The following is a 27535-nucleotide window of genomic DNA, read 5'->3' as shown; positions in this document are numbered from 1 at the left end:
AAGAATGTGATCCACCTGAGACAAAGCTGATGGTAGCAGAACTCAGAGTGAAACACATTCTTTTCTCTTTATTTTACTTTATTTCTCATGAGGTTTTATATTTTTGTGGGAGAGGGGGTATTATGTTTACTCTTAAACAAGAATATTTTAGTAATGTATAAATAAAAAAAAGGATTAGTTCTGAATAAATAAAAAAATATTCATTTGCTCCACCATCCCTTCGAACTATTGTTTTATATAACTCTTCCCTTTTGCTAACATATTTTAAAAAATCATTTGTACTCACCATTTCCAAGTCACTGTTTCCACTCTCATCATCATTTATACATTCAGCATCTTTCAGTCAAATAATTTCTGAATCTACCCCTTCTAGTGAGACTCTTCTCCCAAAGGTTACCTAGATTCCCCTTTCTTCCAGCAATACTCTCCTAGAAATTCCAACTAGTAATATTCTTCTAAAGTAAAAGATCAAAATAAAAACAAATGAAACTATGAGTTTTGCTTTGCTTCAAAATCAACCACCAAAGTTTAACTTTACTCCATTTGACTTGCCTTATTCAATAGTTATTTCAATTCACCATTGGTTATGTGCCTTCTATGTGCAAAACATTTGTTGCTAGGGAAAGAGAAACAAGATCAAAACAGTTCTTGTCCTCAAAAAAAAACAAAACCTATATTCAAATAAAAAGAGTAGGGGAGAGGAGAGAAAGATTCAACTTTTGCCCAGATAATATAAAGTAACCTAAAAAAAAAAGGTGAGAACACTAGATTGGTGGTGATGATGGGAACCAAAGAATTCCCCAAAGAAGCATTTGAGTTCTAAGAGATAGAAATGATGAGCAAATAGTTGCACATGAAGAAGAGATGGCCTGTGTGAACACATAGAGGTGGAAGATGGAATGCTAAATTCAGTCTGGCCGGAATGCAGAGTGTGCATTGTAAGAAGTACAGTCAGATTAGAGAGGAAAGGTAGATTTTCATTTATAAGAGAAGTTCAAAGGCAGACCTTGGGAAATTAAAAATCATTAAATCCTGCTTTAGTACATAATCGCTATGAGATTTTGAGCAACTTGCCCCAAGTGCTTCAGGAAACTCTCAAGAATACAAGGGAGTTTCTTCACCTAAAAGTTCCTTATACTAAAGGAATTACAATAGAGTCCCTTTTCCCTAACCCTATTCTTATCTCTGAATACTGCAGATAAAACCCATTAAAGGAAATGCAATATGTTTTCTGAAAGTAGAATTAACATTTAATAATCTACTAATCATAAACAAAGAAGCATGGAAAAAATATGCTGCTGTAACTTTAAAAATTTGTCAAATTATGCCTTGTATAAAAATATACGAAATAGGTTTTAAAAATTAAAGAGTTCTATTAGCAACAAGGCCATTTTGTGAGTTAGTGCTTCCCTGATTATAGAAAACAAGTCCCCATTGTATTTTAAATAAATAATTCTTACAACAATTAAACTAGACATGCAAGTGGAAAAAAAAAGTAGAAGCATCAGGCAGCAAATGACCCAACACAGCTGGGATTAAGTTGAACTTGGCAGATGTGAAACGGAGAAGTTGTGAAACATATCCTTCCCAATAAATATAGAAAAGAAGGTAGAAATGGCAACAGCCACTAGTTGCCATGACAATGGAAACAAATTTTGATCCTGATAGAGGACATATTCATAGGATTAAGGTAGAAACAAAAAGTTTCTTCCTTAATGAGTATTTCAGTGTATAAGTAGTTGAAGTGGTAACAGTTGAAAGAAAATAATCTTTTTGTACCAATACTAGTAAGGGGAAAGAACAGTATTACCATTTATTAAACAAATCTACTTACTAAAGTGTTTTATAAAGCTCCAAAGGTAAGTCTTTATGGATTCATGGCTCAGAAGAAGTTGAGTTAGAAACTCCAGGCAGAATAAATGATCATGGAACCCTTCTGACCAGAAAAGCTTCCATTGTAAACTATTCTATAGTTTTGAGAGTGTATTGGGGAATTATTTAGATGTGTATATTTTGATTAGATACAATTGAAACTGAAGGGATCTTAGAAACCTAGGATAACCCACATTTCATAAATAAGGAAACCATAGCCTGGAGATGTGGAGTGAATTGCTTGTTACTTTAGACAAAGTCAGAACTAGAACTGAAATAATGATCATGATTCCTAGTCTTTGCTTCTATTTTATTTATTTTGGTTTTTACAAGCAATGGAATTAAGTGACTTGCCATACAGCTAGTAAGTATTATGTACCTGTGGTCTCATTTGAACTCAGATCCTCCTAACTCTAGGGCTGGTGCTCTATCCACTGCACCACCAAGCTACTCATATTCATGGGGAATTTAGTTAACAAAAGACGAACAGATTAATGAACTGGGCATATAACTAAGACACACACACACACACACACACACACACACACACACACACACAAAATCAAACACAAAAAAGAAACAAGAAACCCTGAAAAAAGGAACAAATCAATTATGCATAAAAACAAATTCTGAAAATCAAATGAGAACTTAAAAGCTGAAATATGCCTAAAAGCTACTGGAATAATAAAAAAAAGTGTTTTGGCTGATTGTTGAGTTTTGGGGGGGAAGTAAATAAAGATAAACCACTTGCTAATTTGACATTTTATAAAAAAAAGAAAAATCATATTGCCAAAATGAAAAGAAACAATGAACTTTTAACAAACTAAGAAGAGACAAATAAAATTGCTAGAAAATGCGCTGCCCAAATGTATACCACTAGGAATTATTTTAGTGATACAGATTAATTTTTAAAAATATATGAAGTGTTCAAATGATTGGAACAATAGAGTATTTAAATAACTTAATCTTCGAGAAATAAAATGAACAAGCCATACATTAATCCACAAGAAAAAAAAAGGACATGGACTCACATGCAAATTCTTTTTAACATTAAAAGAAAAATTGTTTTCAACAGTGAAAAGAGTTACCAAATTCCTTTAGAGACAGATATTCTAAATACCAAAATCAGGGGGAGACTTTAAGAAACAAAGATACAGATCAGTATCTCTAAACAATATCATTATAAAACTATTGAATAAAATACTTAACAAAAAGGTTACTGCAATATATTAAAAAGTATATAATACAACCTGGCTGGTTTTAGCCTAGGAATGCAGAATTGAATAAATTTTAGGAAAAATATGAACATAAAAGACTACAGTAATAACAAATAATAAAAGCTATAAGATTTTAACAATAGAGGAATCAAATCTTTTGACAAAACAGATTATCTGATTATGTTAAAAACCAACAGAAAGTTTGGGAATAAAATGATGCCCATCAATTGGGAAATGGCTGGAAAAAGTTGTATTAGACGATTGTGATAAAATATGACTGTTTATAAGAAAAGAAAAACAGTATACTTTCAGAAAAACTTGGAAAGACTTACATGAATTGATGCAAAGTAAAGGGAGAAGAACCAGGAGAATAACACAATAACAGCAAAGATGCTTAACAGTGAAAGCCTTACTTATGCTGATCAAGACAATGATCCCAAACAATTCCAAAGAATCTATGACAAAAAATGCTACCCACCTCCGGAGAAAATACAAACTCTGAGTGGAGGCTCAAGAGTTTACTTATTTTATTTTCTTTACATTTCTTGTTTTGTTGTGTGTCTTTTACCTTTTCGAGGGGTAGAGGAGGAGTGGGAGGGAGGAATAGAATTTGGAACTCAAAATTTTAAAAAATAAATGGGAAAATATTTTTACATGTAATTGAAAATATTTAATAAAATAAAAATCCACTTAAGAGGAATTTTTTAAAAAGAATATAGTTTGCTATAAAGAATATCAAAAAGGGATGGATTTAAGGAAACCTGAACTGATTAAGAAGTAATCAGAACTAGGAAAAAAACTATTTACACAATGACCACAACATTGTAAACAGAAACAACTCTGAAAGTCTTTAACAACTCAGATCAATGACTGATTACCATTCTAGAAAACTGTCAATGAAGGATACTCTCTTCCAAGAGTGGGGATAGAAGTCTAGGTGCAGAATGAGACTACATTTCTGGCTACAATCCAAAAAACAAATATTTGTTATGTTTGATTATGTTATTTGTTGGAAGGAAAGACTTTTTATCTGAGAGAAGAGATAAGGAAATAAGAAGTGATTATGAAACAAAAATAAAGAACATGAATAGAGCAATATTGATTCTACCACACCAAACTTAATATATATTAAAAATAAAATTCATATATAATCATTTTCTAATTTGTAACTAAAAAAATTGACAGAATCCATACTGAAAGTCTTTCCAGAATGACTGTCATGGCTTATAGTCTAGTGGGACAGGCTTCAAGAATCCAGGATCAACTCTGTAACCCAATGAGGCATCAAAGCAAGAATTTGTGTAGTATTAACTTATCTTAAAACAAGGAAACAAGAATTGGGAGTAAATGAGCACTTCTATGGAGGAAGAAATTTTTAGAAATGAATTGGTCTCCCAGATATCAGTGCTGGGACTGGTATTGTTTAATATTTTTATAAAAGATTGGGAAGATGGGATGTAGAGTTAAAATATAATAGTAAGAAAGTTAAAGTAAGTGATTTATTGATTAAAAACCTCAGAAATGGGGCAGCTAGGTGGCACAGTGAATAGAGCACTAGCCCTGGAGTCAGGAGTACCTGAGTTCAAATCTGACCTCAGGCACTTAATAATTACCTAGCTGTGTGGCCTTGGGCAAGCCACTTAACCCCATTTGCCTTGCTGAAAGAAAAAAACAAAAAAACAAAAAATAAAAATAAAAACCTCAGAAGTGCTGTTGAATATAAAGAAGAATTGGCAGATGAGTTTCAATGCAACCATAATTATATTTAGAAAAATAAATCCAAACCATATTTATAATAAGTATGGTCTTAAATTGACATTTAAGACCCAGAAAATGGATACAGAAATCATTATAAGCTGTTCTGAAGATAAAATAAAGTACTACAATGACCAAAACATTTACAAATGCTGAATACTATCAAAAAGAGTTTAGAAACAAAAGAGAAAACATTTCAGTCTTGTCCAAAATGTTGGACCTGGAAGAGTGCATATAGTTCTGGCATTCACAGATCAAGAAAAACAACATGGATATGAAGACACTTTGGAAAAGGATGATTAAAATAAGCAAAGGGTGGGAGAAGGAATAAAATAAAAATTGAGGCACTTCTTTCTAAAAAATAAGAGATATATGATCAATTTCTCTAAAACTGATACAGTTAGATGAACATAAACTTACTTTAATATGGGAATATAAGAACTTAAAAGGGAATCAGTGAATCTTGTGAAAAATTCCATTTTGGGACAAATAAAAATAAATGTTAGTAGTTGTAAATTTATGAAACTGATTATTTCAGGAAAGTAATGGCCCCCAAATAAAATAGGTTGAAAGAGAAATTTTCTTTTTAGGTTTTTTGCAAGGTAATGGGGTTAAGTGGCTTGCCCAAGGCCACATAACTAGGTAATTATTAAGTGTCTGAGACCAGATTTGAATTCAAATTTGAATTCCTGACTCCAGGGCCAGTGCTCTATCCACTACACTAACTAGCTGCCCCCTCAAAGAGAAATTAAGATAAATTTATGAATATGAAATCCAATTGATTTAGTCCTTCTTTATTTTAACTTTTCAAAAGATGAATCATGAGATCATTGAAGAACTGAAAGACATTCATTTTGATCCTGTTTTATTTTTACTATTTTCAGTATATAAGTATAGTATGGATAATACTGAACTAATAAATAAAATTTCAAAATAACAATTAAACATTTTAACTAAATTCTGATTTGATATACAGGAGCTAGAGATGGTAGACACTGAATATTCAGAAAATAACTTTTCATCAAACTTAGGCAAAATGCTTTGGAAAAAAAAGATCATTTGGAAGAATAAAAGGTGAAGACTGTCAAGGGAATTAAGGGGGGGAAATGTGAATGAAGGTGGTCTACTTCACCAGATTTCAAACTATTACAAAATGATAATCATCAAAACAATCTGAACCAAGAACAGAGGAACAGAGTGGTGGATCAAAGGTGCGAGCACGTACACACACACACACACACACACACACACACACACACACACACACACACAATTGAAAATGATCACAGTAATCTCTTTTAAAAAAAAATTCAAAGATTCAGACTTTTGGGACAAAAACTGAAACTTGCTGTTTGACAAACACTTCTGAGAAACATGGAAAACAGTTTGGCAGAAAGTAGTTATATAAATATATATATATATATATATATATACACACACACCTCACACAATACAAAGATCCAAGACAACTTTGAAGGGTACATGATGAAATATATCCACTCCCTGAGAAATAATTGATGGACTATTAATGCAAAAAGAAGCATACTGTGGGTTTTTTTGTCTATGCTTTTTTTTACTACACATGTATGAACTTTATCAAATTGCTTTATCAGTGAGAAAAGAGGGGTAGAAGATGGGAGAAAATTTGGAACTTAAAATTGTAAAACACAGGTTAAAAGTTTTACATGTAATTGGGAAAAATATAATTCTTAAAAAAAGAAAAAAATCAACTCTCACTTCCCCACTTTGATCTCTCCTTTCTTATTTTTTGCCTATTTTTGAACACTCATGTTCATTTAGAACACTTACATCTTTCCTTCAAGAGCTAAATGTCCTGGTGTGAATGACTAATAGTGTATATATACTTACAGACAAATTAAAAATGATATCTGGCAGAGCATGTCTATGTGCTGTTTCTTACTTCTCTCGTTGTATAATTTTAAGGTATGATTCTTCTTAGATGTATGTATGTTAGTATAATATATAGTTTTATTATTTTTAATATTTAATCTTACCTGTGATTAAATACTAAAATACCACTTTATTAAAGACTAAGTAATTAAACCAATAAAAATAAATATGTTAATACTAGAATGGCTTCTTCTAGTTAAGAAATATAACTGAAAGAACTTTAAACTTACCAGTAATCTTCATAGTTAGTATAGCTGAAGAATCTCCCTGTTTGGCATCTTGTTCCATATTTAACAAACGTGATTTCAAACTGTTGTTTTCTTCCAAAGACTTGCCTAATTTTTGTTTCAAAGTATCCTAATGACAAAAAAACAAAGAGATAAGAAAAACAAAATTAACTAAATTGCCTTTGGGCATTAGCAACAATTTAAATATTACTTTTTCTGAACCAATGTCTTTTCAGTATTTTTGATAATACAGATATTCATATTATTCTACATATGAGGCATTATTCAAAATTAAATAATAGTCATGGCCTTCAAGAAACTTTTTACTTAGTAAGACATAAGACATGTATTCAAATATAATAAATATTTGAATGTCAAAAATTCATGAGCATAAAGAATTTTTAAACATGATACAGATTTGATAGACATGTTAACTCACGTCTTCATTCAATAAAATGATAAAAACATCAAGAAGAAGGTTACTATCTACTATATCTGCTATTGCTGAATGTGAGAGGTGGAGCAGGAGTTGAACTGAGAAGGTAGAAAAAATGCTGCCCAGGATAGAGATCATTAACAAAGAGAAATGATTTTAACAGAAAGTAGGTCTGAGATTACTATACACCCAAACATAATGTCAAAGAAAGGTCAGAATAGAGGGCTTCAAATGTGGAGCCCAGATGGCAGAGAAAAGGTGGGGACTAACCAGAGATCTCTCCAAACCCCTTCAAATACCTTTAAAATAATGACTCTAAACAAATTCTAAAGTGGCAGAACCCACAAAAAGATGGAGTGAAACAATTTTACAGTCCAAGACAACTTAGAAGGTTGGCAGAAAAGTCTATTGTATTGGGAGAGATACAAGCCTACGTCCGTGCAGGCTTGGCCTCAGTAAACCAGGAGCATGCCTTCAGTGGTGGTTTCTGAACCTCTCAGCTGAATAGATACCAAAGACAATTTGAGGTCAAAAGGAAAGGTCTCTTGCACCTGGGTGAGAAAGGAACATAGTCCAGTGAAGGCTGTGCTAACAAAGACCTGCCCCCAGAATACTAGGAAAATATCTTGGGAGCCACTGAATCACAGTAACCACTGCTACCAGAACTCTTAGGGATTGAACAATTAGCCAGGAGATTGCAGGGGTCTTTTTGCTAGCACTCTGCTGTTTTGCCCATATTCAGATCAGGGTCATAGTCCTGGGTGGCAGTCCTAGGGCAAGAAGGAGTTCAGGATCATGGTGGAACAGGGACCTCCTCGCAGATCCGGGGCTTGTGATCACTCATAGATCAGAGTCAGATCAGGAGTCTCCTTAGGTCATACCACTTTGGAAGAACTGAAAACTTACATGTCCCTAAAAGTAGCTCTGAAAACTTGAGCAGGGTGCCCCCCACTCTGTAATTAGAGTCCTATTTTAACAAAGAGTTAAAAGTCAAGTAATCAGTGGGAAAGATGAGCAAATAACAGAAAAAAAAACCCCTTGACCACAGAAAGTTACTATGGTGACAAGGAAGATCAAAACACACACTCAGAAGATAAAGTCAAAGCTCCTACCATCCAAAGGCTCCAAGAAAAACATACTTTATTATTAGTGCCTACTATATTTCTCTACCACAAAGGAGTTCCTTCTTTCCATATGTAGGCCAGGAAGCTACTGAGAGAAAGGAAATCAATATCTAGAATCCTTTTGAAGATAGAATATATTTTCCCACAGAAACAATGGTTCAAATAGTAGTTAAGTTTTGGTTGAAATAGTACATTATATAAATATACTTCAGGTAGAATATGACCTAAATAAGCTTTTGTGTACTGACTGAAGAAACTCATTATAATTTATATTATATCTTTGGAGAAGTATGTTCCAAGTTATACAAACCAACTTAAACAAACCTTTCAAATATAACCCTTTCATAAGTTAAAGGCTGTTTGTACTCTAATGTAGTCAGAGTTGGAAAGAGTATAATAGAATTATTATTTCCTGTGATATCATTCTTCTATTTCTATATCCTATCCCCCACCCCAAACATCTATGAATTAATATGCATGCTCACCATCTCCTTAACTGTGTTGTTTAATTCCAACATCAGTCCACTAATCTTTATATTGTACTGTTGTTCCTGTTCAGCAAGATTTTTTAAGGCTTCATTTTCTAAAATCAAGTGATTAATTTTTTCACTCATGATGGATGAATTTTCCTGTCTGGATACAGATGTTTGCACAGAAGACAAAATGTGTCTTGCCTGACCTGAGATTAATAAAGCAAGTTTTAATATTATTTAAGGATATCACTAATGTATTTTAAACATTTCAAAGTGCTTTCTTTACAATTCTATTATAAATGAAATATAGCATACAGAATTCTAAAATTTACATAGTATCTAACAGGGTTTTAACATTGATATGATTACTCTATGAATGCAGAACGCAATCTATTCACATCTATTCATCCTGTGCTATTCTTATTTATTACCTTCAAATTTTCCAAAGATCTATTCAAAACATATTTAGGGAATTTAAAAAAATTATGGGTACCAATTCAGTATTCTGGATATCCATCTGTTATCCTTCACATTTCATGATGAGCTCACCTCTTAATTCTAGCTATATGTATTTTTAATGGTTGGCAATATATTTCAGCCTACTTATAATTACCATGGATCTCTATTACTCAGAATAATAAAAATCTTCATTCTTTTAAGACCGTATTCTTTCATGATTGACAACTATATTGCATCACTATTATCATTATTATTATTACTTAGTTTTTGCAAGGCAATGGGGTTAAGTGGCTTGCCCAAGGTCACACAGCTAGGTAATTATTGTGTCTGAGTCTGGATTTGAACTCAGGTACTCCTGACTCTAGGGCCTGTGTTCTATCCACTGCGCCACCTAGGTGTCCTATTTTTTTTTAATTTTTGGAAGCAACTGAGGTTAAGTGAATTGTAAAGGGTCAAACAGCTAGTAAAAGGCCTGAAGCAGGGCCTCAGCTCCTCCTGACTCCAGGGCCAGTGCTCTTTCCACTGCACCTAACTATCCCTACATCACTAGTATTTAAAATTAGGAGGTTTCAAGTTAGGAAGAAGTTTGGGATGATTGAAAGAATTGTATAATTTCCAGTATGCTCTTTTCTTCCTATTTGACCATGGACCTGGCTCACTGTATAACTGCTGAGCTAGTTTAAATTACATATTCTTAAACTATATTGGTGATGATGCCATAAGCTGGGCAGTAAAAAGTTCTTATTCACTTCACTTTTCCTTTGTGCTATTAACTAATATCAATTCAGTAAGGAAAAGCTTCAATGAGGGGGGCTCAGGAAAGTCTGGTAATTGATATAATCAGTACAATGTCTTTTGCATAGTGGCCTCTAGTTCATTTTCCATTTATCTTCCTAATACAAGTCTCACCCTCTTATTCCTCTTCTTAATAAAATTCAGTTTGAATCCATCTTACCCTAGAGGAAAATAGGAGAGGAAAGGAATGGGAGAAAAGGAACTGGGGAGGAGAAGGGGGTACTGGTGATAGAAGAGTGGGAGGATCATGGGAGAGGGTAGTCAGATAACAACACACTTTTAAGGAGGGACAAGGTAAAAGGAGCGAGAGAATAGAAAAGGGGCTGGGGTGGGGATAGTATGGAGGGAGATACAGCTAGCAATACCAGCTGTGGGAAAAAATATTGAAGCAATTTCTCTGTTGGACTTATAAGATTGCCATTCATCCCAAAGACAGAACTGATGGTATCTCAATACAAACTGAAGCATACTTCCCTCCCCCCCACTTCACTTTTCTTGAGGTTTCTCTTTGTGTGTGGGGAGGGTGGGGGTGGGAGGTTATGTTAACTTTTACAGCATGACTATTATAGTAATGTTTTTCATGGCCACACATTTTTAACCTACACCAAGTTACTTGCTTTCTCAATAGGGGAGTGATGTGGGAAAAAGGGAAAGAATTTGGAACTCAAGGTTTTGGAAGTAAATGATCAAGCTTGGGTTTTTTTTTTTTTGCAAGGCAATGGGGTTAAGTGACTTGCCCAAAGTCACACAGCTAGGTAATTATTAAGTGTCTGAAGCCAGATTTGAAGTCAGGTACTCCTGACTCCAGGGCTGGCTCTATCCACTGTGCCCAAACTTGTTTTTGCATCTTTGCATGGGGGGAAAAATTTAAATATTTTAAAATATAAATATAAATTAAAATTAAAAATAAACTTCAGTTCATTAAGATATCCATGAAATTTAATATAATCTGGGTTCAATAATGAATTTTACTTACCTCTGACATTTTTCTGGTATTATTGATGCAGATGGAATTTCTAGAACTATTTAATAATAATGCTTACATTAGGCATCCTTGTTTTACTTGGATATTATTGTACAGACCTCTAATCTTTCTCCATTATATGGAACTCTGGGTTTTGATACTACATATTATTTCTATACTAACTTTTTATTGATATCTTCTGTTTCTTCCATCATCAAAGTCATTTTGAGTATCCTTCCCCTCCTCTTCCCACAGAATCATCTTATATAATAAACACAATTTTTTAAAGAGGAAAAAAATTAGTACAACTAACTGATATTTAAAAAGTCTAAAAACATGTCAAATATGTAACATTTGTGCACCTCCCACCACAAAAGTGTGGATTGGGGTGTCTTCACATAGGGTAGTCTTCTTTTAAATCTCTCTTGTTACATTCACTTTTTTTTTGATGTGTGACTGTTTTCATTTAATTACTCTAGTCACTGTATAGTTGTTTTCTTGATTACCAGTTATTATCAGGTCTCACACAGATCTTTCTAGACTTCTCTGTATGCATCCTATACATCATTCTTTGCAGTACAGTAATATTCTATTACTTTCATGTAGCTCAATTTGTTTAGCAATTCCCTCAATTGCTTTAATTCTTTGTTATCACAAAAAGTTTTGCTATCAATATTTTGGTAAATACAAGGAGTCTAATCTTATTAATGGCTTCCTTGGGGATATAAACTCAGTAAAGGGAGTCTTTGGTTCACAGACTATGAACATTTCTAGCTTTGTTTTAATAGAAAAAAAGTATTTTTTTGTAAAAAGCTTTTTCAGCATCAATATAATCAGTTAGTTTTTACTGTTATTAACAGTCTATGAATACTTGAAAGATAAATAATACAAATTATGGAAACAAGCAATTTGTAAGCCTTTGGACTAGTTACAATGTTACTCTCTTCTAGGTTTATTATTTGGGTTTCTCTCATTTCATATTACTCTTTCTATATGGTCAACTTCTGTCATTTCTGTTCATATTCAATAATCACCGCAGGTTTATCATCTTCAACTTTTCTAAAGTTCTATTCAACTCATTAACTTTTTTTTGGTTCTTGTTCTTCTAAGATTTTCTTGGTCCAAAAGGAATATTTGATGCATAAATATTTAGTATTCATATTAATTTGTTATTTATGGTGCATTTAAGTTTACTATAGTATCCATCTACCATTGTGTCTTTTGTTACTGCTGCTCTTTTGAAAAATTGTTAACCTTGCTTTGAGTTTATCTTAAACACGATAGATTTTGTTCCAGATCCTACACAAATCTTTCTATTTCAAAAGTATTTCTTATAAATAACATATTGTTGGATTCTGCTTTCTAATCTACACTGCTATTTTCCATTTAATGGGTCATGAAATAATCAGACTAAGTCTGTTTTTTTAATCGACTCTATTTACATTAATTTTGTCTTGTTATTGACTATTGATACTTTGTCTCTGAACTTAGTCCAGAAATTCAGCTAATTTTAGTTTATAAATCCAGCTCTCCTAGATTTCTTGCTTTAGTCTTTTTTCCAAGGAAATCTGTTATTCTTAAGAATGGTGATGAATCACAGGAAGTCTGTAATATACCAATCTATCAAGAATGTATGGTTTGTTATCCAATCTACTATCTCTAATCTTGCAGGTAGTTTCAAATAATGAACATTTCTTAAGTCACAGGAGGGAAGAACAAGGTTGTTACTAGCCCCTCATTCTCAATTTCCAATCAATCATATTGTCTCTCACACCTCATCTATGTAATCAATTATATTGATTTCATCATTCATGATATTAAGGTCTTTTAACCAATTACAACTTGTTTCACCTATGATGTCCTCTTTTTTGTTCTATTCTCCCCAAAAATATAAAAAAGGGCTCATTCAGGATCTTAGCTTTGCTGAGGAACTGAGATCCTATTCACTGGTGAATTCATGTTTTACTAAGAAATTCATTATACTCAGAATTTTATGTCTCAGTCTATCTTATTTTAAGTGTTATCTCATTAATTTTAATGGTTATGATTACTGGGTATTTTCTTATAATCTGTTCACTTTTCTTTACTCTTTGCCTCCCTCTTCTCCCTTTACAAAGAGATGGTTTAAATGTGCTTAACATTAGTGGTCTATATTTGAATAAATGTTTGCATTTCATTGTCATCCTCGTCTCTCTCTCCCAATCCATTTTTTTAAACTTTCTTTTAAATATTCTTTAAATGGCCTAACTTTCAACATTGGCGTCTGACTACTCTCCCATGGATCTCATTATCCATTTGAATCTCTTCTTTGTCCCTCCTTATTTCCTTGTTGATTTTAATGTATTTGTGTACCAACCTCTATATGTGTATTTTTTCAACCTTCTTTTCCTGTTCAGATGAAAGTGAGGTTAATGAGATGCTAGCTCTCTTGACCCCTTCTTCCATTCATGTAGTCATGTTATGAGATAAGTTCCTTCCTATTCTTCCCCATTTCTTTTTCATTCTGTCAAAACCAAATCAAACCACTCTCAGAAACTTTGCCTGTCTTCTTTAACTTTATACTATGTAACTTGAAGACATCAGACATTTGCTTTGTTCCCCATTCTTAATATAAATTATTTATCATTGTAGAGTCCCTTTCAAATTAATAAGCATATTTATCTTTCTATGTTTCTCATGAACCCTGGGTTCAAAATTTAAAGTTTCTACTTTGGCCTTTTCATCAGGAATTTGGGGAAATTATTTCATGAAAGTATGTTTTTCTCCTATAAAATCATATTCAGATTTGTCAAAGAGATTATTCTTGGTTGTAAGCCTTTTGCTTTTACCCTGTGGAAAGGTGTTACAAGCTCTCTTATCCTTTAGAGTGAGAGCTACCAAGTCTCTTTCTTGCAAGCCTAACTTTAACTTCTTTATACTTTAATTATGCCCTACCCTCTGCCTCTAGTTGATGGTAGTATTTTTAATTTGACCTGTAAATTTGGATTTTGTCAATGACATTCTTGGTAACTGTCATTTAGAATTTTCTTTCAGGAGTTAACTAATGAGTTCAAATCCAGCCTCAGACACTTAATAATTACCTAGCTGTGTGACCTGGGGCAAGTCACTTAACCTCACTGCCTTAAATAAAAAAAAAAAGAAACAGAGTATTCAAGCTTCTTTTGCATGTGATTTTTGGGAGTCTGATGATTCTTATCAGATCTCTCCTTGATCTGTTTTATGGTTCAATTTTTTTTATATATTCATATATAAATACTAATATATATATATATATATATATATACACACACATACACAACATACACACAAAATATATACACAAATATACACATACATATATATTTTGAAGCTCTGAGTCCAAATTCTATCCCAACCTCCCCTCCCCACTCTGAGAAGCAGATACAGATTATACATGTTCAATATTGTAAAATATATAAAATATTAATAATTTTGTATAAGAAGACTTGAATAAAAGAAAATGAAAGGAAAAAATGGCAAGCTTCAATCTTTATTCAAACAATATTAGTTCCCCACCCCACCCCCTCCTGGTGGTATATAGTACACTTCATCATTAGTGCTTTGGGATTGTCTTTTGCTGAGATTAGCTAGTCATTCACAATTCTTCATCAACAACATTGCTATTACTATGTACATGGTTCTCCTGGTTCTGTTCACTTCACTTTGCATTGATTCATATCACTCTTTCCAAGTTTTCCTGAGAATATTCTATTTTATCATTTCTTATAGCACAAGAATATTCCATCACAATCATATACCACAGTATATTTAGCCATTCCTCAACTGCTGGGCATCTTTTGATTTCCTATTATTAGTCACCACAAAAGAATTGGTATAAATATTTTTTGTATAGGTAGGTCCTTTTTCCTTTTTGTTTTTTGTGGATGTCTTTGGGATATAGACCTAGGAGCAGTATTGTTGGGTCAAAGAGTATGTAGTTTTATAGCCCTTTAGAGCATTCTAAATTGATCTCCAGAATGGTTGGATCAGTTCATAACTCCAGCAACATTGCATTAGTGTCCCAGTTTTCTCATACTTCCTGACCATCCATCATGTTGGGGTTTTTTGTCATATTAGTTAATCAGATAGGTATAAGATAGTACCTCAGAGTTATTTTAATTTGCATTTCTCTAATCAATAGTGATTTAGAGCACTTTTTCAAATGACTGTAGTTTTGATTTCTTTGTCATATTTTTTGACCACTTATTAAGGAATGAAAGATATATTTTTAAAATATGTCTATATATTTCAGAAATCAGGCTTTTTTCAGAGATAACTTGTTACAATGCCCCTCCTCCTCCATTTTCTACTTTCCTTATAACTTTGGTTATATTGGCTTTGTTTGTGCAAAAACTTAAATTTTATATCATCAAAATTACTTCTTTTACATTTTGTACTGCTATCTCGTTAGGCCATCAATTCTTCTTTTATCCATAGATATGAGAGATAAACTATTCCATGCACTCTTAATTGGTTTATGGTATCATCTTTATGGGTATCATGTACCCATTTTGACTTTATCTTAATATATGGTATGTGATGTTGGTTTATATCTAGCTTCTGACATACTGTTTTCCAGTTTTCCCAGCAGGTTTTGTCAAATAATGAGTTTCTGTTACAAAAACTTGGATCTTTGGGTTTATCATATACTAGAATATTAAGGTCATTTATTATAAAGTAACTTGTAGCTAATCTACAGTATTAACCTACCCATCTATTTCTTAGCAAGAACCAAACTGTTTTCATAAGTACCACTTTATAATATAGTTTGAGATCTGGCATGGCTAGACGACCTTCCTTCACATTTTTTTTTCATTGATTCCTTGATATCTTTGACCTTTTGTTCTCCCAGATGATTTCTTATATATTTTTTCTAGCTCTAAAAATAATTTTTGACAGTTTGATTGATATGGCCCTGAATAAATGGAATAATTTGGGTAGAACTGGCATTTTTAATAAATTGACTCAGTCTTATGAGCAATTAATACTTTTCCAATTGTTTAGATCTAATGAAAAATGTTTCACAGTTGTATCCATATATTTCCTGGGTTTGTCCAAACAGGTAAATTCCCTGGCATTGTCTGGTTATTTTTACCAAAATTTCTTACTGGATTTTGTTAGTAATAGATAGAAAAGTTAAAAATTTACATATGTTTATGGTTCAATTGCCTTTGATATTATATTATATTTTCTTCTATTTTCCTCCACCTTTTAATTTTATTTCTTGAAGCAGAATAAAGACAATGCCTTCAATTTAATTCATAATAATTTTAAGATACTATTTTAGCATTTTGCCATCTTCTAAACTTTTAGAAGCAGGCAGATGATACAATGAAATGCATGCTAGACTGGGAGGTAGAACTCATTTCAAATCTGGCCTCAAACATTAGCTATGTGATGCTGGTTAAATCATTTAATTTTTTATCTGTCTCAATTTTCTCATCTGTTAAAATGAGGATGATAATAATAGCACCTACTTTCAAGGACTGGAAATGAGATAATATTTGTAAAGTACTTTTTAAACCTTAAAACACTAGATAAAATGTTATTCCTATTTTTACTTTTTTTCCTTTTCAGTCTTTTTTCATTGTCCTTTTCTTTAACTTTACATTTTGAATTTCAATAAATTTTTCCAAGTGCTTTCACAGTCCTTTTGGCCAAGACTTGTATGTTCTTTAAAGTTTTATTTAGATTTGTTGTGGAGCTACTCTCTTTTTCTGAGTTTTTTCTCTTGGGCTTCTCTCAGTCCATAATAATTCTTCATTACATTCACCATTTTCTTTTGTTTACTTTTCAGTTTTTGGATTGGGATTATACCTGGGTCACACTCTAGTTCCTTCCATAATTAATGGATAATGAGAGTAGGCCCTGTTTGGTCCTGCAAGTGGTAGCTAAGATTAAACCCCACCCTTTTGCAGAAATACATGTATGCTATACTCACTCAATTTAGGTTTTGGCATTTTCTGTATTCTCTGGACAGTCTTGAACTTAGCATTGGCTCCTTCTGTTACTATGAATCTGACAGACCATAAACAGATGTTGATTGTACAGTGTTCTGTTGTTTTTTCCCCATGTACTGACTTAGACTTTTCTACTGCTATATATGGTTCTGGCCTGGGTCACCTAAACATAGGCCTGCAATTCTGTGAATGGGCTACTTGGGCACTGCACTTGGATCAGGGATGATGTACCTTTTTTCTGCCAATTTGGATATTTGTAATATCATTCTCAGGTCATACAAAATTATGAACTTAAAAAATTAGCCTACTGTATCTGGTCAAACATTTAATTAATTCATCCCTTAAAAAAAAGCAACTAGATCTATTAAATTTTGCCTGCCTGAGGTTGCCTTATATGGCCTGAGGGTCAGAAGTTTCCCCTCCCCTAGCTTTTGTGGCTCTGAGCCAATCTCTTCCTGTGACCTAGGTAAAGCAGCTTAAGCACTGCCTTGGCACTGGCCTAATATCTTCTTTGTTGATCACTGGTCTGGTTCTTCTTCTGCTCTAGGTCTGTACTGCTTGTACAATTTGCCTTCTGTTTTATCTTCATTTGTCTCTGCTCAGAAACATGTGAAGGACTCTTGAAGTGCTTAGTGCTATATACTGAATGAAGCTATTTCTCTCTGGTTTTATCATTGTTCCTTCTGGTGTTATTTAAGTTTTCTGGTATGTTTGTAAGGTACTCTCTCTCTCTCTCTCTCTCTCTCTCTCTCTCTCTCTCTCTCTCTCTCTCCCTCTCCCCCCCATCCTCCTCCTTTCTCTCCCCCTACTCTTGCTCTCTCTCTCTCTCTCTTCCTACCCACCCCCCTTCCAAGGTTCCCAAACCCACTCTTTGGTACCAGGGTCTTCCTCTCTCCCCCATTAAGTGTGGGCTCCTTGGGAGGAGGAACTATCTTTTGCCCTTTGTATCCCCTAACACTTGGCACAATGTCTGATGTATATATAGTACCTAATTAAATGTTTGCTGACTAACTCAAGTTGTATGTATTTCATTTCTATTTATTATATAGGTTTTACACAGGCATATAACATAATTGTTTTGTGTATGTATGCTTAAATTCTCCATCAGAATGCAGTTCCTTTTAAGAAAAAACAGTTCCAGAAGCCAAGATGGTAGTGTCAAAATAACCTACTCCCTAGCAAAGCTAAATGGAACCGCTACTCTGACATTCACACTACCGATCCTACAAAGAAAAAGAGAAGATTCAAAGAAGTTTTCAACAGCAGATATCTTGAAGGATGTTCAGGGAAGGTCTGTCTCTTCAGGGGAAAAGGGGAAGTAAAGTCCAGGAAGCCAGAGAGCGAGAAAGCCAGAAGAGAACTTTTGGCCAAGTGCAATCCAGGTCCCAACTGCTTAACAACAGCAGAGGTCCTGGCAACTAGACAGCAAGTCAGCAGGGAGGACTCCAGCCCCAAACAAAGTCTGAACCCTAAAAACACCAGGGTAAAAGACAGGATTGGGTCGGGAACAAACAACCACTATTAATTCAGAACCTGAACATAAAGGAGTAAAAAAAAATAAAAAACAACTCTACAAAGGCAAGGTCTGGACTGCACAGGCAACATCTTGGCCAACAAGAAGCCAGGGATCAGACCCCAGCCCTAGCCAAAAAACGCTAAAACAACAAAGATGAAGAAAGCAGTGAAAAATCACTCACATGGAAGTATCAAAACAGTCTATAAATTGGACTCAAATACAAAAACCCATTGAAGAGCTTAAAAAAGAATTTAAATAACAAAGAATAGAGGAAGAAGAAAAATGGGAAAAAGAAATGAAAGTCATGCAGGAAAATTATGAAAAATTGACCAAAGAAATCAACTCTATTAAAAATAAAAATAACCAACTGGAAAACCCAGAAGCTAAATGAAGAAAATAAAACCTTGAAAATTAGAATTGAATAAATAGAAACCAATAAATCTACAAGACTATAAGATTCTATCAAACAAAATAAAAAAGCTGAAACATTGAAGGAAATGTAAAGTACCTTTTAGGGAAATGAATAACCTGGAAAATAGATCCAGGAGAGACAATCTACAAATTACCAGACTACTAGAAAGCCTGGATCAAGAAAAGAACCTGGAAAACATCATGCAGGAAATTATAAAGGAAAACTGTTCAAATCTTCTAGAACAAGATAACAATATCACCATTGAAAGAATCCACATAACTCCTCCAGAAAGAGACCCTGGGATAAAAACTCCAAGTGCTGTAATAGCCAAATTCCAGAACTCTCAAATAAAGGAGAGATATTGCAAGCAGGAGAAAGAAAACAATTCAAATACAAAGGAAATACAATCAGACTCACACAGGACCTATCAGACTCAACACTGAAGAACTGGAAGACGTGGAATAACATATTTCAGAGAACAAAGGACCTAGGATTTCAACCCAGAATATACTACCCTACAAAATCCAGCAGATACTGTCAGGGAAAAAGATGGATGTTCAGTGAAATACATGACTTCTAGAATTTCCTAACACAAAGACCAGAACTGCACAAAGAATTCACTCACCAAATACACAACTCAAGAGTTGCATAAAAAAAGATAAATGAAAAGGGGAAGGAAAAAAAAACAAATGTTGGTCAAGACCATCAAATTATATGCAACCCTAAATGGGAAGATATAACACTTCCAATTCTTTAGAATTTTACTTCTCTTAGGATAATTAAAGGGTAGAATAGATTTGAAGAGAATGAACCTAAAGTATATGGGTATAATTGGGTCTTATCTTTCAACTGAAGAGGTCCAAGATGACATCACTATGTTTGAGACAAAAAGTCCAGAAGAAAAGCAGGGGGGTTAACTGTAAACTTAAGTGTCTCATACTTTAACCCTCTTTAATCACATGGTGCTAAGCACCTTGTCTAATGAGGGTATCATAAACTTTGAGGACCTGAGTCAATGTCTCTATAACTTAGAATCATTTGTAAAGTTATCAGGTGAGACCTCAAGAGCCTCCCAGTACTTAAGAGATCTTTAAAATTCTTGCAGTTAATTAGATCAGGATTTGGATTTAACTAGTACTTCACTTAACAAAGGGTTAAGTACCATGGGTGGGGAGGGAGGAGATAACATGTGAAAGAAAATAGGCCTTGTTTCTCTTAACCTTGACCCTGGGTGGGGGAGGAGGGGGTAGGTAAAGTGTGAGAGAAAATAGGCCTGGGGGAGGGGCACAAATAGTTCAAGAAATGATATGGCTTTATGTGAAGGGATCCAACCTTTCTGGAGAGCAATATGGAACTATGCCCAAAGAGCAATAAAACTATTCATACCCTTTGACTCAGCAATTCCAATTGTAGGACTACATCCAGAAGAAATTATAAAAAATGGGAAAAAGTCCTACATGTTCCAAAATATTCATAGCAGCTCTCTTTGTAGTGGCAAAGAATTGGAAATTGAGGGGATGACCATCATCTGGGGAATGGCTAAACAAGTTATGGTACATGAATACTATGGAATATTATTGTTTGATAAGAAACCATAAGTGGTTGGACTCTAGAAAAGCACGGAACGAATTACAGGATCTAATGCTGAACAAAGGAAGTAGAGCCAAGAGAACAATGGACACATCTACAACATTATAAGATGAACAACCTTGATGGAAGCAGCCCCTTTCGGCAGTCCAGAGAGCTAGGACAATCATATTTGGCAGATCATGGACTATATTATCCCCAGCCAGAGAAAGAAAAACAAAACAAAACAAAACAAAACAAAACACATAGAAGAAAAAACACCCCTGCCAAATCTGATGAATACTTTATAAAAATTATCTCTTATTTATCTCTTTCCCTTAATCCTAATTCCTCATACTGAAAATAACTACTACTAATCTGTAACCTGACACTTTGCTGCTGAGGGGAGGGTGGAAGGAAATTTTGTGACTTGAAAATATGTGCAAATGGATGAAAATAAATTTAAAAAAAGAGACAGTTCCATTCATTGTATTTATATCCTTAGTATGCAGGTAGAGCCTAAAACATGTTAAGTTCTTAATACTTGATTGACCAATCTTTTTTTCCTTTATTGGCAAGTTCCTTTTGCCTTCTGATTCATCTCAATGACTGCAAGAATCAATACGATTTACCTTCAAGGCTTCTGGACAATAATGTCATATTTAAAGTGCCAATAGTTTATAGATGGAAATCAACCCAATGTGATTCTCAGTACCCTTTTCCATCTCTTTACAACCATCTCAGTAGAAACAGATGAGCACTGCAGAGTCCTGAGTTACTTTGTACTCTTGTTTCATGAGTTGCCACCACTAAATAACTAATCATCCTAGAGGTAATCTATTATGGATAGGCTTATTATAGGTGTAGCTTATCTTAAACCACAGACATATTATATCACTGGATCCATATTTAAACAATCTGCAACTTGGTAGAATATGTCAAAGTTATGCCCCATTAATAAAGTCTGGGAAAATTGAGGGCATTTGATTACCAGAATAAGTCTTGGAATAGAACTTTTGTGAATGAAAGAGCAGTAGGTCATAATTTCAAATAGATGGATGGATAGATAGATAGACAGATAGACAGATAGACAGACAGACAGACAGAAAGATAGGGCAAGCACAGGTTCAAGATGAAGCAGCACAGATTTGTACCAAGCCAACCTTAGCAAAATCATATATGGCTCCTCAGCCATCACCTGGCTATATCACTTATATTCTCTCTCTCTCTCTCTCTCTCTCTCTCTCTCTCTCTCTCTCTCTCTCTCTCTCTCTCCTGTTTAAATGCCATGTAATATAAAAAATTCACTTAATTCTTTCACTTATTATGTACAAATTTTTGAACTTGAACAGTAATCTTTCAAATAGTACCCTAAGGAATAAGTAGAATTAATGTACTTCTAAGAACCCAATTCAACAATCAAATGACTATAAGGTCTAATTCAAGGACTTGTTAATTCCTAGAATTATTAAGCATTATGTTTGCTTATTTTTACTTACAAATAAATTTTTCATTAGAGCGCAGAGATTTTCGACCATTCCAGTATTTATCCACTAAATCCAAAAGAGTATCCAAGAGTGCTATTTCAAATATATCTTTACTAACTGTCTGTGTTGCTGAATGAGATTTTGACACCTGCAATGCAAAGAAGGTCATTTCATACAACACAAAATGTACTATTGCTTAAGCGCTAATATTTATTTAAAAAGCTTATTTCTTTAGGAAAAAAGTATTATTCTTAATAGATAGTGCCAAAGTCCCTATTATTAGGTCACTCTAATTCTGAGGAAGTTTTTTGACTTAATATGATTCTACAGACCATGCTACAGTCAGAGGAGGATTTATGCCCCCATGCTATTTTACATAGAGATTGGAAATTTCCCACTTCTTCATATGAAAACCATGTGAAGAAGGCAAAAGTATTAGGCCATAGTCAAGGAATTGATAGTTGAGAAAAAAGAAATAACCTGTACCAGTTATCAAACTGACTCATCTTCAGAGAAATGAGATTCCTTAAGTACTTGTAAATATCTATAAATATCTCAGAAAGTCAAATAATTGGTGATTAGGTTAGGAAAAAAAGGACAGTAAAGCAACAGATGGGGAACTTCAAAACTTTCTTTTTGAAATTTGTATTTTAGGACTCAGAGGAGGGTAATCTATTTCTTTAGGCACTTTTCATGGTAACTGTCTCAGATGCAACTGGCATACATTGAAAAATATGCCTTGAAAAAAATAAATAAATTAGAGTTAGAAGGGACCTGAGAGGTCATCTATTTCAACTTCCTCATTTTGTAAATGAAGACTGAAACACAACAAAATTTGTGTCTAAAGTCACAAAGGTAATCAAGAGCACAGCCAGGATTCAAATTTGACTCCAGTTTCAAAACTGGTAACTAATAAGAGTTGAAAGGACTTGAAACCTTATCAAATTAGGCAATCAGGGATTTTTATAGCTAAGAAAAAAAGAGGGCAGTATGAGACTTCGAGGTGAGCTAATATCACATGATAGTATGTAGAAGAGGGAACAGACTTTTTCTGACTGGTTCTGCTCTATTCATTCTGAAGTTTTAAAAATCATCTTCCTTATTTCTTCAACCATATGAATAATACAGTAAAAGCACTATTTCCCCCAATTTAATACCCAAATTACAATAAATAGTAAGAGTACAGCCAGAATTTCAAAATGCTCTGACTCCAAAAACAGCAATGCACTACAGCTACTTGTGGAGCTGCATAATGGAGCAGTGATTTTCCCATCACTATTGCTGTTCAGGCATGTTGAAGTCATGTTCAACTCTTCATGATCCCATTTTTGGGGGGCATTTCCTTCTCCTGGTCATTTTATAGATGAAGAACTGAGGCAAACAAGATTAAGTAACTTGTCCAAGTCATACAGCTAATCATCTCTGAGGCTAGATTTGAACTTAAGATGAATCTTCCTGACTCCAGGCCTGGCTCTGTACCACCTAGCTGCCCATTCCCTTTAAGTAAAGGCTGGATGACCATTTACTGAGTATATGTATAGTTGATTCATGATTTGAGGAGGATTAAACTAGACCTCTGAAATTCTCTTTCAATTCTAAGAAGAACCTGATAATCAAGAGGCTCTTTTGATTTTAGGTGTGACAATTATTAGTAATCAACTATGAAAGGTAAAACCCTAGATTAAATAGGAAATGTCCTAAACAGAATATTTCCTTTAGAAACTGTCACCAGTGTGTGGCCTTGGGCAAGCCACTTAACCACATTTGCCTTGCAAAAACCTTAAAAAAAAAAAACCAACAAAAAAAACCACCTGTCACCAGAACAGTACTTATCTGGCTTAAAGAATCATCTTATCACAGACTTATAGTTTTGGAACTAAAAAGGAATTTTTCCTGCAACTGAACTAGCCTTTCCAGGACTCTGACAGTGACAGAGATGACTCTGCCACCATGTGGCAAGAATCATTGAATTACAGCTCTGAATAAAAAGGACAAGTAAAAGCAAATTCTAAAATCACCTATATAATCTCTATTATAATTATACTTCTATTTTAATAATTTTACATTGTAGGAGATCTTTAAAAGCAGAGAAATTTCTAAAGAAATATATAAAAGTATAATAAAAACTAATTTTAAAAAGTTGACAAGCTTTATTATAGAACTAATATATATTAATATTAAATGTTTAATGATAATTAGAGGAAAAATAATATCTTATGGTCCATAAATAGAAAAAAATGAAGACTAACACTCATTAATTACAAAATAATAACTATTAGAGTTCTATTGAATAAAAATAATTCTGCCAAAACTATTACATTTTTTGGCTTACCTCTTTGACAGATGCATTTATGCTTTTAGTCCTAGGCTGTTCAGATCTCTCAGGTTCAGATCTATCAAAGGTAGAAAAGCATCTATCATTTTTTCTTTCCAATTCCATGTTTCTTTCCATTTCTTGGTTGAAAATACTTTCATCAGCACTGGGTTGTCTATTATTTCTTTCCAAAAGATCCTGACAATTCTCTTCCTGAACTGACTGCAATCTTCTATTAAGCATTTTTCTTGTATATATTTTTCCAGAAGTAGCTAAAGATTTTAGCATCTTTTGAGCTGATGTAACTTTCTTCTGTTCAGGACTATTGAATGGTCCCTCTATTCCTGTAGATTCTATAGAGGGAGGAATAAATGATCAGATCCCCTACCCCATAGTTATGATACTCTAAAACTAACATTAACATTCAAAAAAACAACAGCAAAAGAAAATTAAATAAGAGTTAACAAAAATAATTTTTACATTTGAATTATACTTAATATACTAACATTCTGTTTTCTTAAAGCTTTATGTTCACAGATCTTTCTTTAGTATATGTAAAAAGAAATTTGAATGATGCAAAAATTCATAATCCATTTCACTCTGAAAATACATTTAAAAAATTGAATGTTTTAAATCCCATCTTGGTGTCTTTTTTTAACTCCTCATTCTCACTCATACACAGATCCAATTCATTGTCAAGTCTGGTCATTTCTACTTTCATAACATCACTTACTTACATAGTTCTCTTCTTCACTCACACAGGTCTAGTTCAGCACTTCTTGCCTCTTGCCTAGACAATTACAACAGCCTCTTAAACTAGTCTCCCTGCCACAAAGTTTGTCCTCCTTCTAATTTGGTGTCTGTTGAGCAGCAAAAGTGGTTTTCCTAAAGCATAACTCTGATCATAGAACCCTGGCCAGTGGCTCCCAATTATTTCTAGGACCGACTATAAGCCTTTGTCCATCATTTAAATTTCTTCAGGAGCTCAGCTCTTCCTAGCTTCTGGGGCCTCTCCTACCTTACTTCTCTCCACACACTCTATGATCCATTGTCCTGTGGTTCTGACTGGAATGCTCAGCATCCTCTCTTCCACCTCTTAGGTTCTCAAAGGTCACCTTGTAAAGGCTTTTCCTGATCTCACCAGATACTAATTCCTTCCCCTTTCATAATATCTTCATGTAGGTAGTTTAGGGACATACTTAGACGTTTCCATGTTGGATTGAAATACTTGAAAACAGGATCTGTGTGCTTTGTAGATTTATTTTTGCTTTGCTTTTCATCCCTATCTTTTATCACAGGGCCTGACACATAGTAAGCACTTAAAAAATGCTTACTATCAGTACATTGCTCAGATTGTCAGATTTTTATCATATGTTTAAAATTTTGCAGAAGAGCCTTTTTATTCTACTTTTTAAATTTTTGGTTGCCCTGACATCTAGTTCAAAGATGATGCAAGCACATCATCTTCAGAATTTCCATTCTGTCTGTCCTGCCCTCCCTGCCCCTCTCTGCCCTGGGGAAGGCTTCCTGGAAAGCCAGTTAGTTCTAGCTGAAAGGAACAGCCCATCTCCTCATCTGCATTGTTGCTCCTCTCAGAGTCATAATTGCCAAACTGGGCCCTCCACCCCTCCCCTGACTGGAGTGCACCATGGGGGCCATTCTATCCTGAGAATGGCTTCCAGTCTGGCTTCACCTGCCTATGCTGGTGCCTTAACCCATCATCAAATTAAAACTGCTATTGTTAATGGAAAAGAAGAAACAATATACTCTCCTCTGACTCCATTTAATATCACTATTAAATTCCCAAGCCAAAATAACCCTGCTGATTACTGTCCTTTTATGTGAGGTCTATACTATATGAATTTCTTCAAATCTGGGAATGTTTTCACTTTAGTATTTGTATTCCCAACACTCTGTACAGGACTGGGAATGACATTCCTGGTGAGAAAACAGTCTCTTCAAATTGTGATCTGCAACTGTTCTGCAACAGTCTTAGCTGATTAAGGGACAGGGAGAGGTTAACTTGGCTTAATTCATATCTGCCAGAAGCAGGTTGTTAACAGCTATTAATAATAGGTCTAGTTGAAAGGAAAAAAGTTAAGAACAATGAAAGGATTATCATTTGTCTATTAAAAAAGGCTTTTGTAAAAATTTCAAATTCTAAAAATAAAAAACAAAAATAAAAAAATAAAAAAACTAAAAAAAGTCAAATTCTGTGAGAATATATGGAAAATGATATGGTACAGTAAAATAAAAGGGAGATAAAATAGGTAAAATTAAAAAAAGAAAATGGGAGCATGAGATTAAAACAAAAAGAGAATTACAATTGATGATGACTACAGGACTCTGTTATAATTCTGTGCTTTGCAATGCATGTAGAAATTTGATTTAGTTTGGTAGTGACAAAAATAATTATAAGTGCTTCTATCACATAGAATTAGTGCCACTTACTATGATAATAAGCAAGGTATAAATTTAAAAAAGCATGTATTAAAGTTGAAAGAAATTATAGAGAAATTATTTTTAACATATCACTGATTTCTTAAGAGTTAACAATGGATGTTTCCACTTGTGTTTAAGTATATCAGCAAAATCCTCAAAAATCCTCAAGAATTAAACTTAAATTATAATTTTAAAACTAAAAATTTTGTAACATTAAGCAGAGGTAAACAATTGTGAAATCAAAAAAAATGAGCATTTTAACTTCAAAATATTGGGATTCACTGAACTTTCAAATGACCAAAATTAAATTTAATTCCTGCAGGTGGTGCCATGAATAAAGGGAGGAAAAAATATCAACACAAACAATCAAAGTATGAACCTTATTCGAAGTACTTCAAATTTAGTAGTATGATAATCCTAGAAACATATAAACCAATTACTTATTTACAAATCCAGCATATTATAAAAGTACACTACTTTATAAGTGCTAATTTAAATAAATATTGTACTATTGTACTATTAAATAAATATTGTACTATTGTTAATCTTCAAAAAAAATCAACTTGAGAATTTTAGCACCTACACAT

At 33.6% G+C, this 27535-nt stretch overlaps 1 protein-coding gene across 1 annotated transcript in view; it reads right to left on the bottom strand.

Annotated features, from left to right (window-relative positions):
• The window catches only part of CEP72 (centrosomal protein 72), an 80695-nt gene that overhangs the window by 14072 nt on the left and 39088 nt on the right, over positions 1-27535 (bottom strand). The window contains exons 7-10 of the mRNA XM_074200922.1: positions 24525-24859; positions 22205-22340; positions 9028-9221; positions 6986-7112 (exon numbers count right to left, since the gene is read on the bottom strand). Coding sequence (XP_074057023.1) covers positions 6986-7112; positions 9028-9221; positions 22205-22340; positions 24525-24859 — 792 coding nt within the window. The remainder of the gene's footprint in view (positions 1-6985; positions 7113-9027; positions 9222-22204; positions 22341-24524; positions 24860-27535) is intronic.

This window comes from Macrotis lagotis, chromosome X, assembly GCF_037893015.1.
Source record: "Macrotis lagotis isolate mMagLag1 chromosome X, bilby.v1.9.chrom.fasta, whole genome shotgun sequence".
In the NCBI taxonomy this organism is placed as follows: Eukaryota; Metazoa; Chordata; class Mammalia; order Peramelemorphia; family Peramelidae; genus Macrotis; species Macrotis lagotis.
Note: the sequence above shows the minus strand (reverse complement) of the source record. Positions and strands in the feature narration are given on the sequence as shown.